We start from the raw sequence: 12697 nt of genomic DNA on the forward strand, positions 1-12697 counted from the left end.
TTTTTCTTTTATTTTAATAAAAAAGTGCAGCTCTCATACATTTTGGAGAAAAAAACTGTATCAAAAGTTTGATGGAAAAGCCTCTCCGCGGCTACCCGCCGTAACATACAAGGAAACCAAAAAGAAAAAAGATCCTCTAAAAATTTCTCACGTGATGATCGTTTCTGAACTGGAAGGGGGCCAAGAAGCAGAAACTTCGCATGCCCTAGCTAGAATGATAGAGGACCGGGCAGCTAAGGCCATGTTTGGATGGAGTGTGAAAAAGTTTTGAGGAAAACTTTTTAGCACTTTGACCACTAATTAAGGGTATTAAATAAAGTCTAATCACAAAATTACCTCCACAACTATGGTACTGTAGCACTTTCTCTACCTAATGAGGCCTTTGACCGTACGATTAGTGAATAATTGAGCGCGGTCACTGTAGCATCACTGTAGCCAATCATGATGAAATTTGAGTCATTAGATTCGTCTCGAAAAGTTACACCCATCTTTGAAAAGGTTTTGCAAATAGACTTCATTTAGTACTCCATGCAGACATTCGTCTTTTTGTGAAATTGTGATGTGATGGCTAACCAAACATGGCCTAACTGACGGTGCCACGTTGGACCCCACGTGTGCACCCCCAAGTCCCGACGAATTTGGAATTGTGACCGACACCACACACCTACGTTCTTGACCGCTCTGCTGAACGCCTCAAGCTGCCACCTGCCCACATCCCACTTGTCACCGACGAGGTTGCCCCCCCCCCCCCCCCGGTCTCACATGCGTACGTCCCGGGTAGATCTCTCTTTCTGATTGCACAAAATCTTCTTCTGTTTTTGAACGAAAATGATCTCACTTTAGCTAAATATAAATATAAAAGCAGCAACATGTAGTGTTCAAATTTGCAGCAGTAAATATATTTCACACTGTGCGTGCATGCATGAGGTTAATAATTAGAGAGCGGGAAGGGATTCCAAATTAATTTCACATGAGCAGTATTACACTTCATCAGTTACCACCCTAGCTACTAGCTCGTTGCTCTCAACGTAGACTCCACAACAATCAAATAGACGGTCACTCACAACAGAGACGTCCCAACTGACAAAAATGAAAAAGGTGGCACGCCACACATCTCATCCACACACGCACCAACCACCACTGCACCGTACCTCTCGCTCTGGCATGCCCACCTGTGCATCATGCCATGATCACACTCGTTTAATTTCTCCACCCTGAAAAGAAAAACTCGTTTATTTATTTGGGTGCGATTTGATTTGTCGACCAAAACACAGGCTTTTTTCCTTACTGGAAACAAAGCTGCTAAAACCGATGAAGAACAAGTCGCGCGCCAAGATCAACTAACCATGTGCCGACCGGGACGCGCGCACACATGCGTCCCGGCCTTGACCACAACGGCCGGCGGAAGATGCACGGCGCCTTCATTATTGGTGCGAGGCTGCGTCGTCCAGGCTAAATTAATGGTATGATATGTGGTGGCAGCTTTAACTTAGTTTAATTTTATCAGGATGATTGGAGCATGAACACAGTTTATACAACTATATGCAGTGCTTTCACGAGCATGTCTTCCTTTTTCCAGATGGCTCTGTGTTTTTTTTTCTTTATGAACTGAAAAAGCAGGGTGCCTTGTCGGTTTCAGTATGCGTTTCTTTACTACTCTTGGTTCTCTTTTTTCAATTGTCAGGTTAAGTAATGGACAATACTATCATCAGCTTTACAGTTAAGCATGCATGGTCCATGACAAACCTACTTTAGTAGTTTGTACAGAATGCAACGCTCCTCTTGGTATGACATCAGCCACTAGCTACTGCCAAATACTGTATGCAACACAAGAGAGTACCACTAGCAGGCTCTAAGCAACTCCTTGAAGGGGGTGAAACTGTGACTTAATCAATAGAAATTAATGTATAACATCAACGCTTTAACAAGTTAATTAATCATCTATCTCTGCGTTATGGTCCAAGTACTTGTGATGTACCGAAATGGTCATAGATAGTTTCTGTAATTTGCATTGTCTAGGAGAGAATTGAAGGCACAGTATACAATCATAGAGTAACATCCCCAGCTGCACTGTACCCGGGCTAATCCTGAAAGTATCCTACAAGAATCTGTCTTAAGTTCAACGTATACTAATCAACAAAATGTCGTATATATATAGCAGCAAGTACTACACAATGATAGACTATATATGTCTTCCAAATGAACAGACACACAAATTAAACTAGCTAGCTAGCTAGTGGGGATCACATGTAAGTTGTGGCCCAGCCCTAGCTAGCTAGGTAGCCTGTACCAGAACACAATTTTGAACGGACAAGCAAATGGCAACTCACAAAAGCAAACCTTATAACCACTAATAATAATAAGAAATAAAGGAGACATTTATGCACAAGAATCAACCATCTAATTTTTCAATAAGTATTGTCCATGGATTGTTTTGTCTAGTCATCAAACACAAAATTAGCATGCACATTTTCAATTCCTTACTTGATACCAAAAATGGAATTGCTGAAAATAAACAACAAATAAGCAGTGAATTCCTTACTCATCATTTTTAAAATTTCCTTTTTGTAGTCAGCATGTAATTTTGTTTTACTAGAAGGCCGAGTTTTTAGGATGTAACAAACACATATATATTCTTCTTAATGAAATGCTTACTCATGCAAGTTCTAAAAACCAAATTAAGACATGATACCGTGGGCACAGCACGTACACCAACCATATGCCAGGGACGACAGACGCTTAGATCATCGATCGACCCTTGATCAAACTGAAAATTGCATGGCACCAGCATTATTATTGGTCCAGGCAAAGCTCGACTGTTGTGTATATATGTCACAGCACAGTGTTCTGATCAAACTAGATCTAGCGGCTTTAATTGATTGGAATGATATCATTGGTGCATGAACAATAATACATCATGCATGCATAGGCATAGTCTTTCGTCTTTCCAGATGCCTGTATGAATTTTTTCAATTTTGTGTGAACTGCATGCTTTATGGTTGCTGTGAGCATCTCTTTATTGCAAATTCAAATTTATGCTCAGATTAAGTATGTGTGGATGGTATATATGATGTTCAGCTTTTACGGTAATCATGACTCACGGAAAGCTTATTACAGTAATTTGTAGGTGTCGCACTTGCTCACTAGCTATTAGCTTATATAACTAGTCATTCATATTTCATAATTCATTCTTTGATGGAACATGCATTTGGTTATCCTAGCTAGCTAAGTCATGGCCTCTTCTCATGATTAAAAAAAAAGTAACACGTACGTACGCATGCATCTATCTTCAGTTGACAGCCGCCGCCCCAGTTGGCGAGGACTCATACGCAATTCTTGGACCCGAATCTGAGACCTGGACGTACGTACTGAAACTTTGTTGATTGGCGCCTTGTTCCTGCTGCTGCAGTCTGAATTTCCAACGTTGATGCATGTATGCTTGCTTGCTGCAAGCAAGTACTACGCACTATATATAATCCTTCGTTCGAAAAGGTATACACATACAGTGCATGCGCGTGCACTAAAATCTTTTATTAGCCCGTATATATTTTAGTGCACGAAACGCACAAGTTACTAGTATATATATAAAAGTTGCTAGTGGGGATTCACATGTTACTTGTGGCCCAGGGCTTCCAACTTTAAAAAACGGTCAAATGGGAAGAAAGGTAGCGGACACAGCTGGCATTGGTAGTTCCATGCATCCCCCACCTCCCCCCCCCCCCCCACTACCCCAAAAAAAATTGCAAAAAAAAAGGGTATTGTCCAGGGTTTGGAATTTTGCGTTGGCTGTGTATACGGCCGGGGTGGAGGAGGTAGCGGTCAGTAAGTGGTGAAGCTACATGTACTCATCGGGGTCGTCGGACCCCGACAAAATCTGCAAATTCCTATGTATAACACTGTTATATACGTATTTGACCCCATCATCTCAGTGGAGCTGACCCCGGTGGCAAGCTCGGCTGGCTTCGCCCCTGCGGTCAGTACTAGTCCCCAGGTGGCTGTCACATGCGTAATTTGGAATCTCAAGACTAGGGACAATGCCGGGTGTCGTGTGTCGCATGCATGCCTTGCTTGTTCCCTCAAGACGGAATCTCTGTCCATGGTTTGGCAACTAATAAACCGGTATTATTAGCAACTGTGCAAGTAGGCATCAGCGCATGTGTACTCGACTCGATCGATACGAGCATCGAGCATCAAGCTCAAACTATATGTACTTGCAAAATTATATTCTAAACGATGAATGACAGTGCACAAGTATGAAAAAAACAAAGCTTTAATTTTGAGCAGGTATATATAGCCGTTATCTTTACTTGTCTTTTGCCAAATTGCCTGGAATAAAGCATGCAGCATATGCACGCATCCTCGGCATCTAGCCACCGCCTGCTCTCTATCCTTTTCTTCTAAACACCTTTATTTGTGTGTGTGTGTGTGTATTTACGTGGACCACACACAAGGATATATCATATCATATATAGACGATGCAGATGCAAGTGTACATGTAGCTACGTGCAGCACGATAGATGCATGCACATGCCAGCTGTGGAGTGGTTCGTTAAGCAAAGCCGCCCATGCCGGCCCGGCAGCTGGCCTTGTTGGAAGCTTGCTGCCCAATTTGCGCACGAAACGCTCAAGTTGCGGACACGGATGCGTCGTCGTCCACGTCACGCGCGTTGAAAGTTAAACGGGCAGAGAGTTTGGTCGCCTAGCTAGCTCTACTGCGTACCCATCCCCCAGCTGGCCTGACGCTCAAGTTTGTTATCATCATCATAATCTATCATCTTTCGTTTTGTTGATCGATCCGGATGTATCTCCCCGCAGCCTGCATGAATTGACCGGTCACCTTGCTAAATGTAAGCTATACGAAGGCATGCATCATGCATCGATGATGGAACACATAAGTTCAGCCATTAGCTAGCCAGTTATATATGTTGGCTAGCAGATAGCTAAATGCATGCAGCGATGGACGAGCGACGGAAAGAGGTGGACAATTCACTTATAGTTCAACAGTCCCTCTTATATGCAGGCTCTCTCAAGCCTCAAGCGTGGTAATTAGAAGTCAACTGCAATTATTTTATTTTATCGCGCCCGGCAGGATTCGAACTTGATACCTCTGATTTTAATACCATATTGAGTTGGATTGACCAACCAATTTAACCAAAAAAATTAAACTGATGGAAAGAGGTGGACAATCTATTATCTTAATACAATAGTGTTAAAAGAAGCCACCACGTTCGCCGAGAGAGTCTAGAAATTCCCACGTTAATCTACAAAAGAGAAGAACCTACACTGTTGGATTTTATGAAGATCTAACGGTCAAGACTAACTCAAAGAGTCCATATCCAATACGACCAATAAATAGAATTAAAAAAATAAAAATATGGAAGTTGGTTTCCAAACGAAGTAGGAACCAGAATAGGAAACAAAATACCTCAACGAAAGTATCATACGGATTATAAATATAATAAAAGGAAACCTGATTCCATAACCCATAAAAAGAAACATGATCCAGTTATATATTTTTATTAACGTATCATAATGGCCTATCCATGGCTTTCAAGAGGACATGTACGTCCACCAGGACAAAAAAGGGGGGGAAAATAGTGTGAGCCGAGGGAGTGCCACGATTGTAATGCTTGAAGAGGAGGGATCAAACCAAGGCAAGACAACGGCGAGATTAATCCGTTTGACCAATCTCCATGCACAAAAGGTCACCATGAACTCCAGCAAAACTGATTCGGGGAAACACAGGATGTAGTAGGCAACAGTGTATGCCACTTATGAGTTGGAAAGAAAGACCGGGACGGGGGGTAAGAGAGAGAGAGAGGTGGAGGGAAAAAAAATTATTTTTCCATACCAAAGAAGGTGATTGGTAATCGATTGAGCATGGCGTCTTGAGAACATATTCCCTATGTATTTTTTCAAATATTTTAGAATTAAAAATTAAATGAAGTAAAATTGAATATTCCATAGAGTCCTACCAAATAATAAATTCGGTATATTAGCCATTAGTTTTTACATGGCTTCGGAATTGAATAATCAAATATGAGTGTATTTCAAATAGATGTTTGAAATAAAAATAGAATCGACCATAATTTGTATGTAAATAAAAGGGAAAAAAATCAAGAGGCACAAATTAATATTAATCACATGGTTAGTATGTGGAGGAGGTCGTATGGCTGCAAACTTCACATTTTATGATGAACAAATGCAGCTAAAACATAGTTATAATGGTTTAAATAAATACATAAAACTATACTTCTCCTCAACTAACCTCCCCTTTATCATGAAAATGAATACACATTCCACGTCATACAGTAGGATGATAGAAAAGGACAGTATCTTGGTCTAGGCCACTTCAATGAAACAATGATAATGAAAAATAATATTATTTGATAAATTTATTTCCAAGTAAAAATACAAATGTTAGTATAAAGCAATCTAGTTACCCGCGCTATTTGCGCGGGCAACCTTGCTAGTTTACTTATACTTGAAACTTCAGCCGTTGATAGCACGGCAGCCGGAAATGGGCATGCATCTCGGCTGACACCGATCGACGGTCCGAAATGCCACGGTTACGTTACGTACCCTAGCTAGACTGTTCCTAGCATGTGGGGCAAGTGCTTGCTTGCTTCCATTCGCGCATGAACACTGAACCACGGATGCAGGTGAACGCATTGAATTGCAGATGGAACGTACAGGTGCAGTGCGTTGCTTGAGCTGTACGTCGAGATGTCGCGACTGTGCTACCGTTTTCAGATGGATGAATGGATCGGCTGTTGGTCGCCTGCAAAGATTACTGCAACTGCACATAGTACACGAACGGCTAGCAGAGCAGCAGTACGCCCCCTGTACGTGCAAAGATTATCTGTATGATGGCAACCGATCAATCGATATGATGGATGCACGCAACGACCGGCGATCGGACGGAAGAGATGGGCATATCGCGCTAAGAATAGTAATAATTTTTACTACTAATTACGGTATCAAACAAAATCAGTTTACAAAACCAACTTCAGAACTCCGCGCTAGTGACCCTGAAGAATCTAATGAGATCTTTGACCGTGCGATTAGAAGATGCTTACTGTAGCACCACTGTAGCTAATTATCGATTAATTACCACCATTAGATTCGTCGCGAAAAGTTACACCCATTCCTAAATTTTTTTTGCAAATAGACTTCATTTAGTACACCATGCATGCGAGATTCTCTTCTCGGGAAATGTGCGCGCTAGGATTCTTGCACTTCCAAACAAGGCCATGGATCATCATGGGATAGATGGAAGAGCCTCGAATCCGCGCGCGGCTGCTGCTACCGACGGTGACGGGTCATACGACTACGAGCACGTAGTACGTGAACCCTGTTGATGAGAAGTCACCGTACGTACGTGCGTGCGCCCCGTGCTGGCGACACGCACGCACGCACACGGCACAGACGGAGGTTACCGGCCGGCCTGCCGGCGGCGATCCTCCGGCAGCATCCAAGAAAACCAAACAACCAACAAGCGACGAGCGAGTGCACTGATGCTCGTCGTCGTCGATTAAAGCATTCATTCATGGACGGCGCGCAGCCAAAAGGGTGTCAACAAAATTAAAAGACGTGCCATCGAATCGATCGACCGATCGCGGCGTGCAGGACGGACCGATGGGAACGTGGCAACCACCCGCGCGCACCGGATCGGATGGATCGGATCATCCACGGGCGCCGGCCCATGTGGATCAGCATAAACACGGAGCTAGCAAGCCGCCAGCCCGAAAGGCCAAAAGGCTCTCGCGCGGCAAGTGATCGTGTGTGCGGAACAGGGGGGTGACGCCGCCGCGCCAACGAACCAACGAACCGACGTATAGATGATGGAGCCAGCGAGAAGCGCGCGACTCCACGGCGGCGGCCCGGCCTCGCGGGAGGGAAAGCTTGCCGGCGGCGAGGCCACGCGCGCGCGTTCCTCGAAACCCACAAAAGATGGAGCCGGCCACGAGATGTCTAGCTAGTAGTCCGCCTAGCCGCCGCGTGCTAGCTAGCTAGCTCTACGCCTCTACGTGCGTATACTACGTTTGGTAGAGGTAGGCAAGTTGCCAGGTAGGTACGTACGTAGGAGTACTTCGTAGTAGTAGCTAGAGAAAGCTATAGGACACGACCGTCCGTATGATATCTCTCTCGCTGCAGGCCCCACATCTTCAGAGAGAGGGCCCAACATCTTACATCTTGAGAGGGAGGGAGCTGAGGAGGGGGAGAGAGTTTCTCTGATTGGTATCCAATTGCATTGTATGCCTCGGCCCGGACGGACAGTGCATGATTCCAATGCAAGGACCAAGAAAACCATGGACCGGTACCAAACTGTGTCGTGCTACGTACTGTCTGCACTGTACCGCTAGAGCCGCGCGCCGGTTGGCCGTTCCCTGTCACCCCACCCGACCGAGATGACGCACCGCTCACAACTGCGCTCTCTCCGATCCAGCCGTCAAATATTCGCGGGTGCGAGCCGGGCCGCCGCAGGCAACGACGCCGAGCCCGGGCCGGCGGCTAGCGAGCGAGCGAGCTGATAATGATATATACCCCACATCCACACCCCCAGCAGCAGCAGCCAAGCGCCACGCTCCACCAGTCCACCGGACCAACCAGCCGCGCGCGGTGATCAGCTAGTGCGGTGGTGTTGCTTTCCGCTCCGTGGGCGCGGACCGGCATCCAGCGGGGAGGATGAAGAAGGTGTCGGTGGCCGCGGCGGCGGCAGCGGCGCTGCTGCTGCTGCTGCTGCTGGCGGCGGCGGCGACGGAGGGGAGCGAGCTCAAGCTGGGCTACTACGCCAAGACCTGCCGCGGGTGGGAGAACGTGGTCAAGTACCACGTCGCCAAGGCCATCCGGGCCAACCGCGCCAGCGGCGCCGCCCTCGTCCGCCTCATCTTCCACGACTGCTTCGTCAGGGTACGTACATACATATATAACTCGCTCGCCGGCTCGCCGCCGGCCGCCGTCGTGATTCAGCTCGATCGAGAAAAGGGTATTTTAGTTGCATTTCAGAAGAATATATATACTTGGTTGATTGACCGAAATAACTTAAAGCTGATTAGCTACAGAGATCATCGTTTACCACCGTTACCAAGGCCAAGCACACAGTGCACCTAGTTTCTAGCTGACTTAGAAAATGCTGGGAGCTGAGCAGCAGTAACTAACCTAACCTTTCGTCCACTGCAACCGCACATTTTTCACAGGTGCTAAGCCAGTTCCGCCAAAAATAGTCCTCATGCATGGATGGCTATTATTGAGCATCTTCGCTCTTGTTTTCTTTTTGGCTTCAACCATAGTAGTACTCATCATATCCGTCAACCGAAGCAGCAACTGCATTGTTCCACATGTACTAATCAAGCGGTTACCGAAACTGTCAACGCTAATAATATACCGTTTTTCTTCAATTCAATGCAACCACCTACTACCTGGAAAGTGGAAAGCACATACGACCGACGAGAGAGAGAGAGTCCTAACAGCACACTCCTCCATCGCTCTGAGCTTCGTTGCCGATAAGCATGCATGTCTCCCAGTAAAGTTTCCCTGTAGCTTAGCTCCAGCACGCTGTCGCCGTCCATACAGCTTTCGCTCACCACCAATCGTCATCAGTGCAGCATGCTGTCCACGAATAGTCTGATGCCGCGGTCCAGTTTCGTGCGCCGGTTGTTCACTCCAACATGGCTGCCTAGCTAGCTGGAGAATCCGTCAGGAATGTGATACTTCCCTTGGAGTACTTAGGCGCATATCGACTGGCATGTCCAAGGCTTTCTTTTAGGTAGGGCCCCCCAGCAGGGATGGTGCCCTTTTTTTTTTGTCATTTGCTGATTGTGGCTCCCATTACATGTGTTCCTGATTGGTAAGTGATAACTAACATGCAAGCAACTAAATAGCAAGGGTTGATTAACTATAATATCTAGTACGAACATGTAATCAGTCACATTCTACTTTATTTAAATTCATTCCAGGGAAAAAAAGGTAAAATCTTTGTTAGAACTAATCAGCTATATAGTACTAGCTACTACTACATATCATTGTGCATAGAAGAATTAATTGGCCATGATACCATACCGGCCATGTCGCTGTTACACATGTGGAAGTTTCTTCACTAGTTTGCAAACCCAAGTGGCGCGGAATGAATGGGATGTAGATGGAGCGAGGCTATTGATTTGTCCTTGCTTATTTTTTATAGCATGGAAAGCAGAGCTGGAAAGGGCTACAATGCAAGGAAAAGAAATTAATAAAGATGACTAGCATTAGCCACACACACACTTGTATATCCACATCAATCATTGAGGCTGCACTACTAGTCCTCCAGAGCCCCTAAAACTCTGGTTTATTTATCAGAAATCTCCAAGGCTCCAACTAACAGTGTGTTTTGTTTGAAAAAAGGGCTGGGCATGCATTTACTTACTAAGTAGTAGTGGACATCCTTTTATTTAAAAAAAATGTCCAATGTATGTTAAATCTTGAAATATAACCAGCAGTTTATTTGCTGAAGAAAGATCTACATTATGTTCTTAGAACAATGAACAATTCAATGAGTAATGGCCCAATAATAATTCAAAAGACACCCCTGCCGACACTACTTCATACTATGAACATCCTTTTCCAACAACTATGCCGAGTACGTTTGACGGTTTGAGGTCCAAACAAAGCTATAATTACACGCACAGTACCGTACCGACGAAATGGCTTGCCATGCACACTTGACACGTCACTCTACAGCAACGTTGCTATCAACTAGTAGTTGGGCCATTTATTTATTGGGAACGTATCTAGTGCAAACCACAATCTTCGTGAAAACTCATGCAAACTATGGAAAAAAAATCGTCTAAATTCACCAAAAAAATCACTCATATAGATGATATGATGATACACAACCTTGTAAAATATCTTGTCCAAACTCGACTTCGTTAGTGAGATATGAAAATAATAAATTTCTAACAAATTATCTGGACAACTTTCTGGCTTGAAATTTATTATTTTCATATCCCACAAACAAAGTCGAGTTTGGACAAGATATTTTACAAGAACGTACTGGTAGTAGGGTTCTCCTCATTAATATGTTAGTTGTCTTAATAATTAATAATCATCATCTCTCGATTAGCGTTAGCTTAAGCTACACATTGGTTGCAGGGTTGCGACGCGTCTGTGCTGCTCGACCCGACGCCGGCGAACCCGCACACGGAGAAGACGGCGCCGATCAACATCGGGCTGGCGGCGTTCGAGGTGATCGACGACATCAAGGCGGCGCTGGAGGAGCGGTGCCCCGGCACGGTGTCGTGCTCGGACATCGTGGTGTTCGCGGCCCGGGACGCGTCCAGCATCCTGAGCAACGGGCACGTGCACTTCGACCCGCCGGCGGGGCGCCTCGACGGCAAGGTCTCCCGCGCCGCCGACGCGCAGCGCGACCTCCCGGACTCGACCTTCACGATCGCCGAGCTGATCCGCAACTTCCGGCGCAAGAACTTCACGGTGGAGGAGCTGGTGATCCTGTCCGGGGCGCACGCCGTCGGCGTGGGGCACTGCTCCTCCTTCCGCGCGCGGCTGTCCTCGCCGCCGAGCCAGATCGTGCCGGCGTACCGGAACCTGCTGTCCGGGCGGTGCGCGGCGGGGCCGGACCCCGTGGTGCCCAACAACGTGCGGGACGAGGACCCCCGCGCGGTGGCGGCGGCGTTCCCGTCGTTCCTGAAGAAGCTGCGGCGGAGCGGGGACTTCCTGGACAACAGCTACTACCACAACAACCTGGCCCGGATCGTGACCTTCAACTCGGACTGGCAGCTGCTGACGGAGAAGGAGGCGCTGGGGCACGTCAAGGAGTACGCCGAGAACGGGACGCTGTGGGACGAGGACTTCTCCGAGGCGCTGGTGAAGCTCAGCAAGCTGCCCATGCCGCCGCGCAGCAAGGGGGAGATCAGGAGCCACTGCCGCGTCGTCAACGGCCACCACCACCACTACCACTAGCTTCGATCGATTCCTATATATCTCGCGCTCTGCTGCTGCTGCAGGACGACAACGCAGTGATTACTATATCTCGTTCATTCTATCTCTCGCGTTCATCATTTGATTGTTCATTTTGCTGTTGATGCTGTACGTTTTTTTTTCCTATGTGATTTTTTTGTTGTCTTTCTGGTGTTGTTGGGGGATGTAATGTGATTGATTTGTTATATGATCTTTGGGTGCACAAAGTCACGGAAAAAAGTTGGGACATGGTCACATCCTAAGAACAAACCACTCAAGTTGGTTTGGACTTTGGACAAGAGTCCAATTTTCTTGTAATAAGGATAGATTGTCCAATTAAGAAAGTAAAGTAATTGGCCGGCCGATTGGCTCGGAACTAACAATTCTCCTCATGTGGATGCCATGATGGGTGATGGATTATCTATCTGGTATTCTGGCCTGGACACTGAAGATCCTTGTGCGCACGCTCTGAAAGCCAAATCCATGATGGGCCAACATATGCTGCTATGCATGTAGGAGTATACTATGTACTACTAGCTACAGTGGCTACTCCACTAGCTCCGTAGCTAGCTGCATGAGATACTTTGGGTGCAGAGCACAACCAGAAGCAGAACCAGTCGCCCCCCACTGAACGAAAGGAATGCCGCCAGCACCCAGCAGTGTGGTGCAAAAGCGAAAGACCGAAAGTGCATTGCTGTGTGGAGTGCACGGTAGCAGTGCTAGCTGCAATGCAAGGCAGCTC

At 46.3% G+C, this 12697-nt stretch overlaps 1 protein-coding gene across 1 annotated transcript; it reads left to right on the forward strand.

Annotated features, from left to right (window-relative positions):
* Window positions 1-8447: 8447 nt before the first annotated feature.
* Window positions 8448-12338, forward strand: LOC120664175 (peroxidase 2-like). Its single transcript, XM_039943229.1, has 2 exons — window positions 8448-8913; window positions 11131-12338. Exons 1-2 carry the CDS (start codon window positions 8689-8691, stop codon window positions 11956-11958), a joined length of 1053 nt encoding a protein of 350 aa, XP_039799163.1. The 5' UTR covers window positions 8448-8688; the 3' UTR covers window positions 11959-12338.
* Window positions 12339-12697: the final 359 nt, after the last annotated feature.

The sequence above is a fragment of the Panicum virgatum genome, chromosome 3N (assembly GCF_016808335.1).
Source record: "Panicum virgatum strain AP13 chromosome 3N, P.virgatum_v5, whole genome shotgun sequence".
Taxonomy (NCBI): domain Eukaryota; kingdom Viridiplantae; phylum Streptophyta; class Magnoliopsida; order Poales; family Poaceae; genus Panicum; species Panicum virgatum.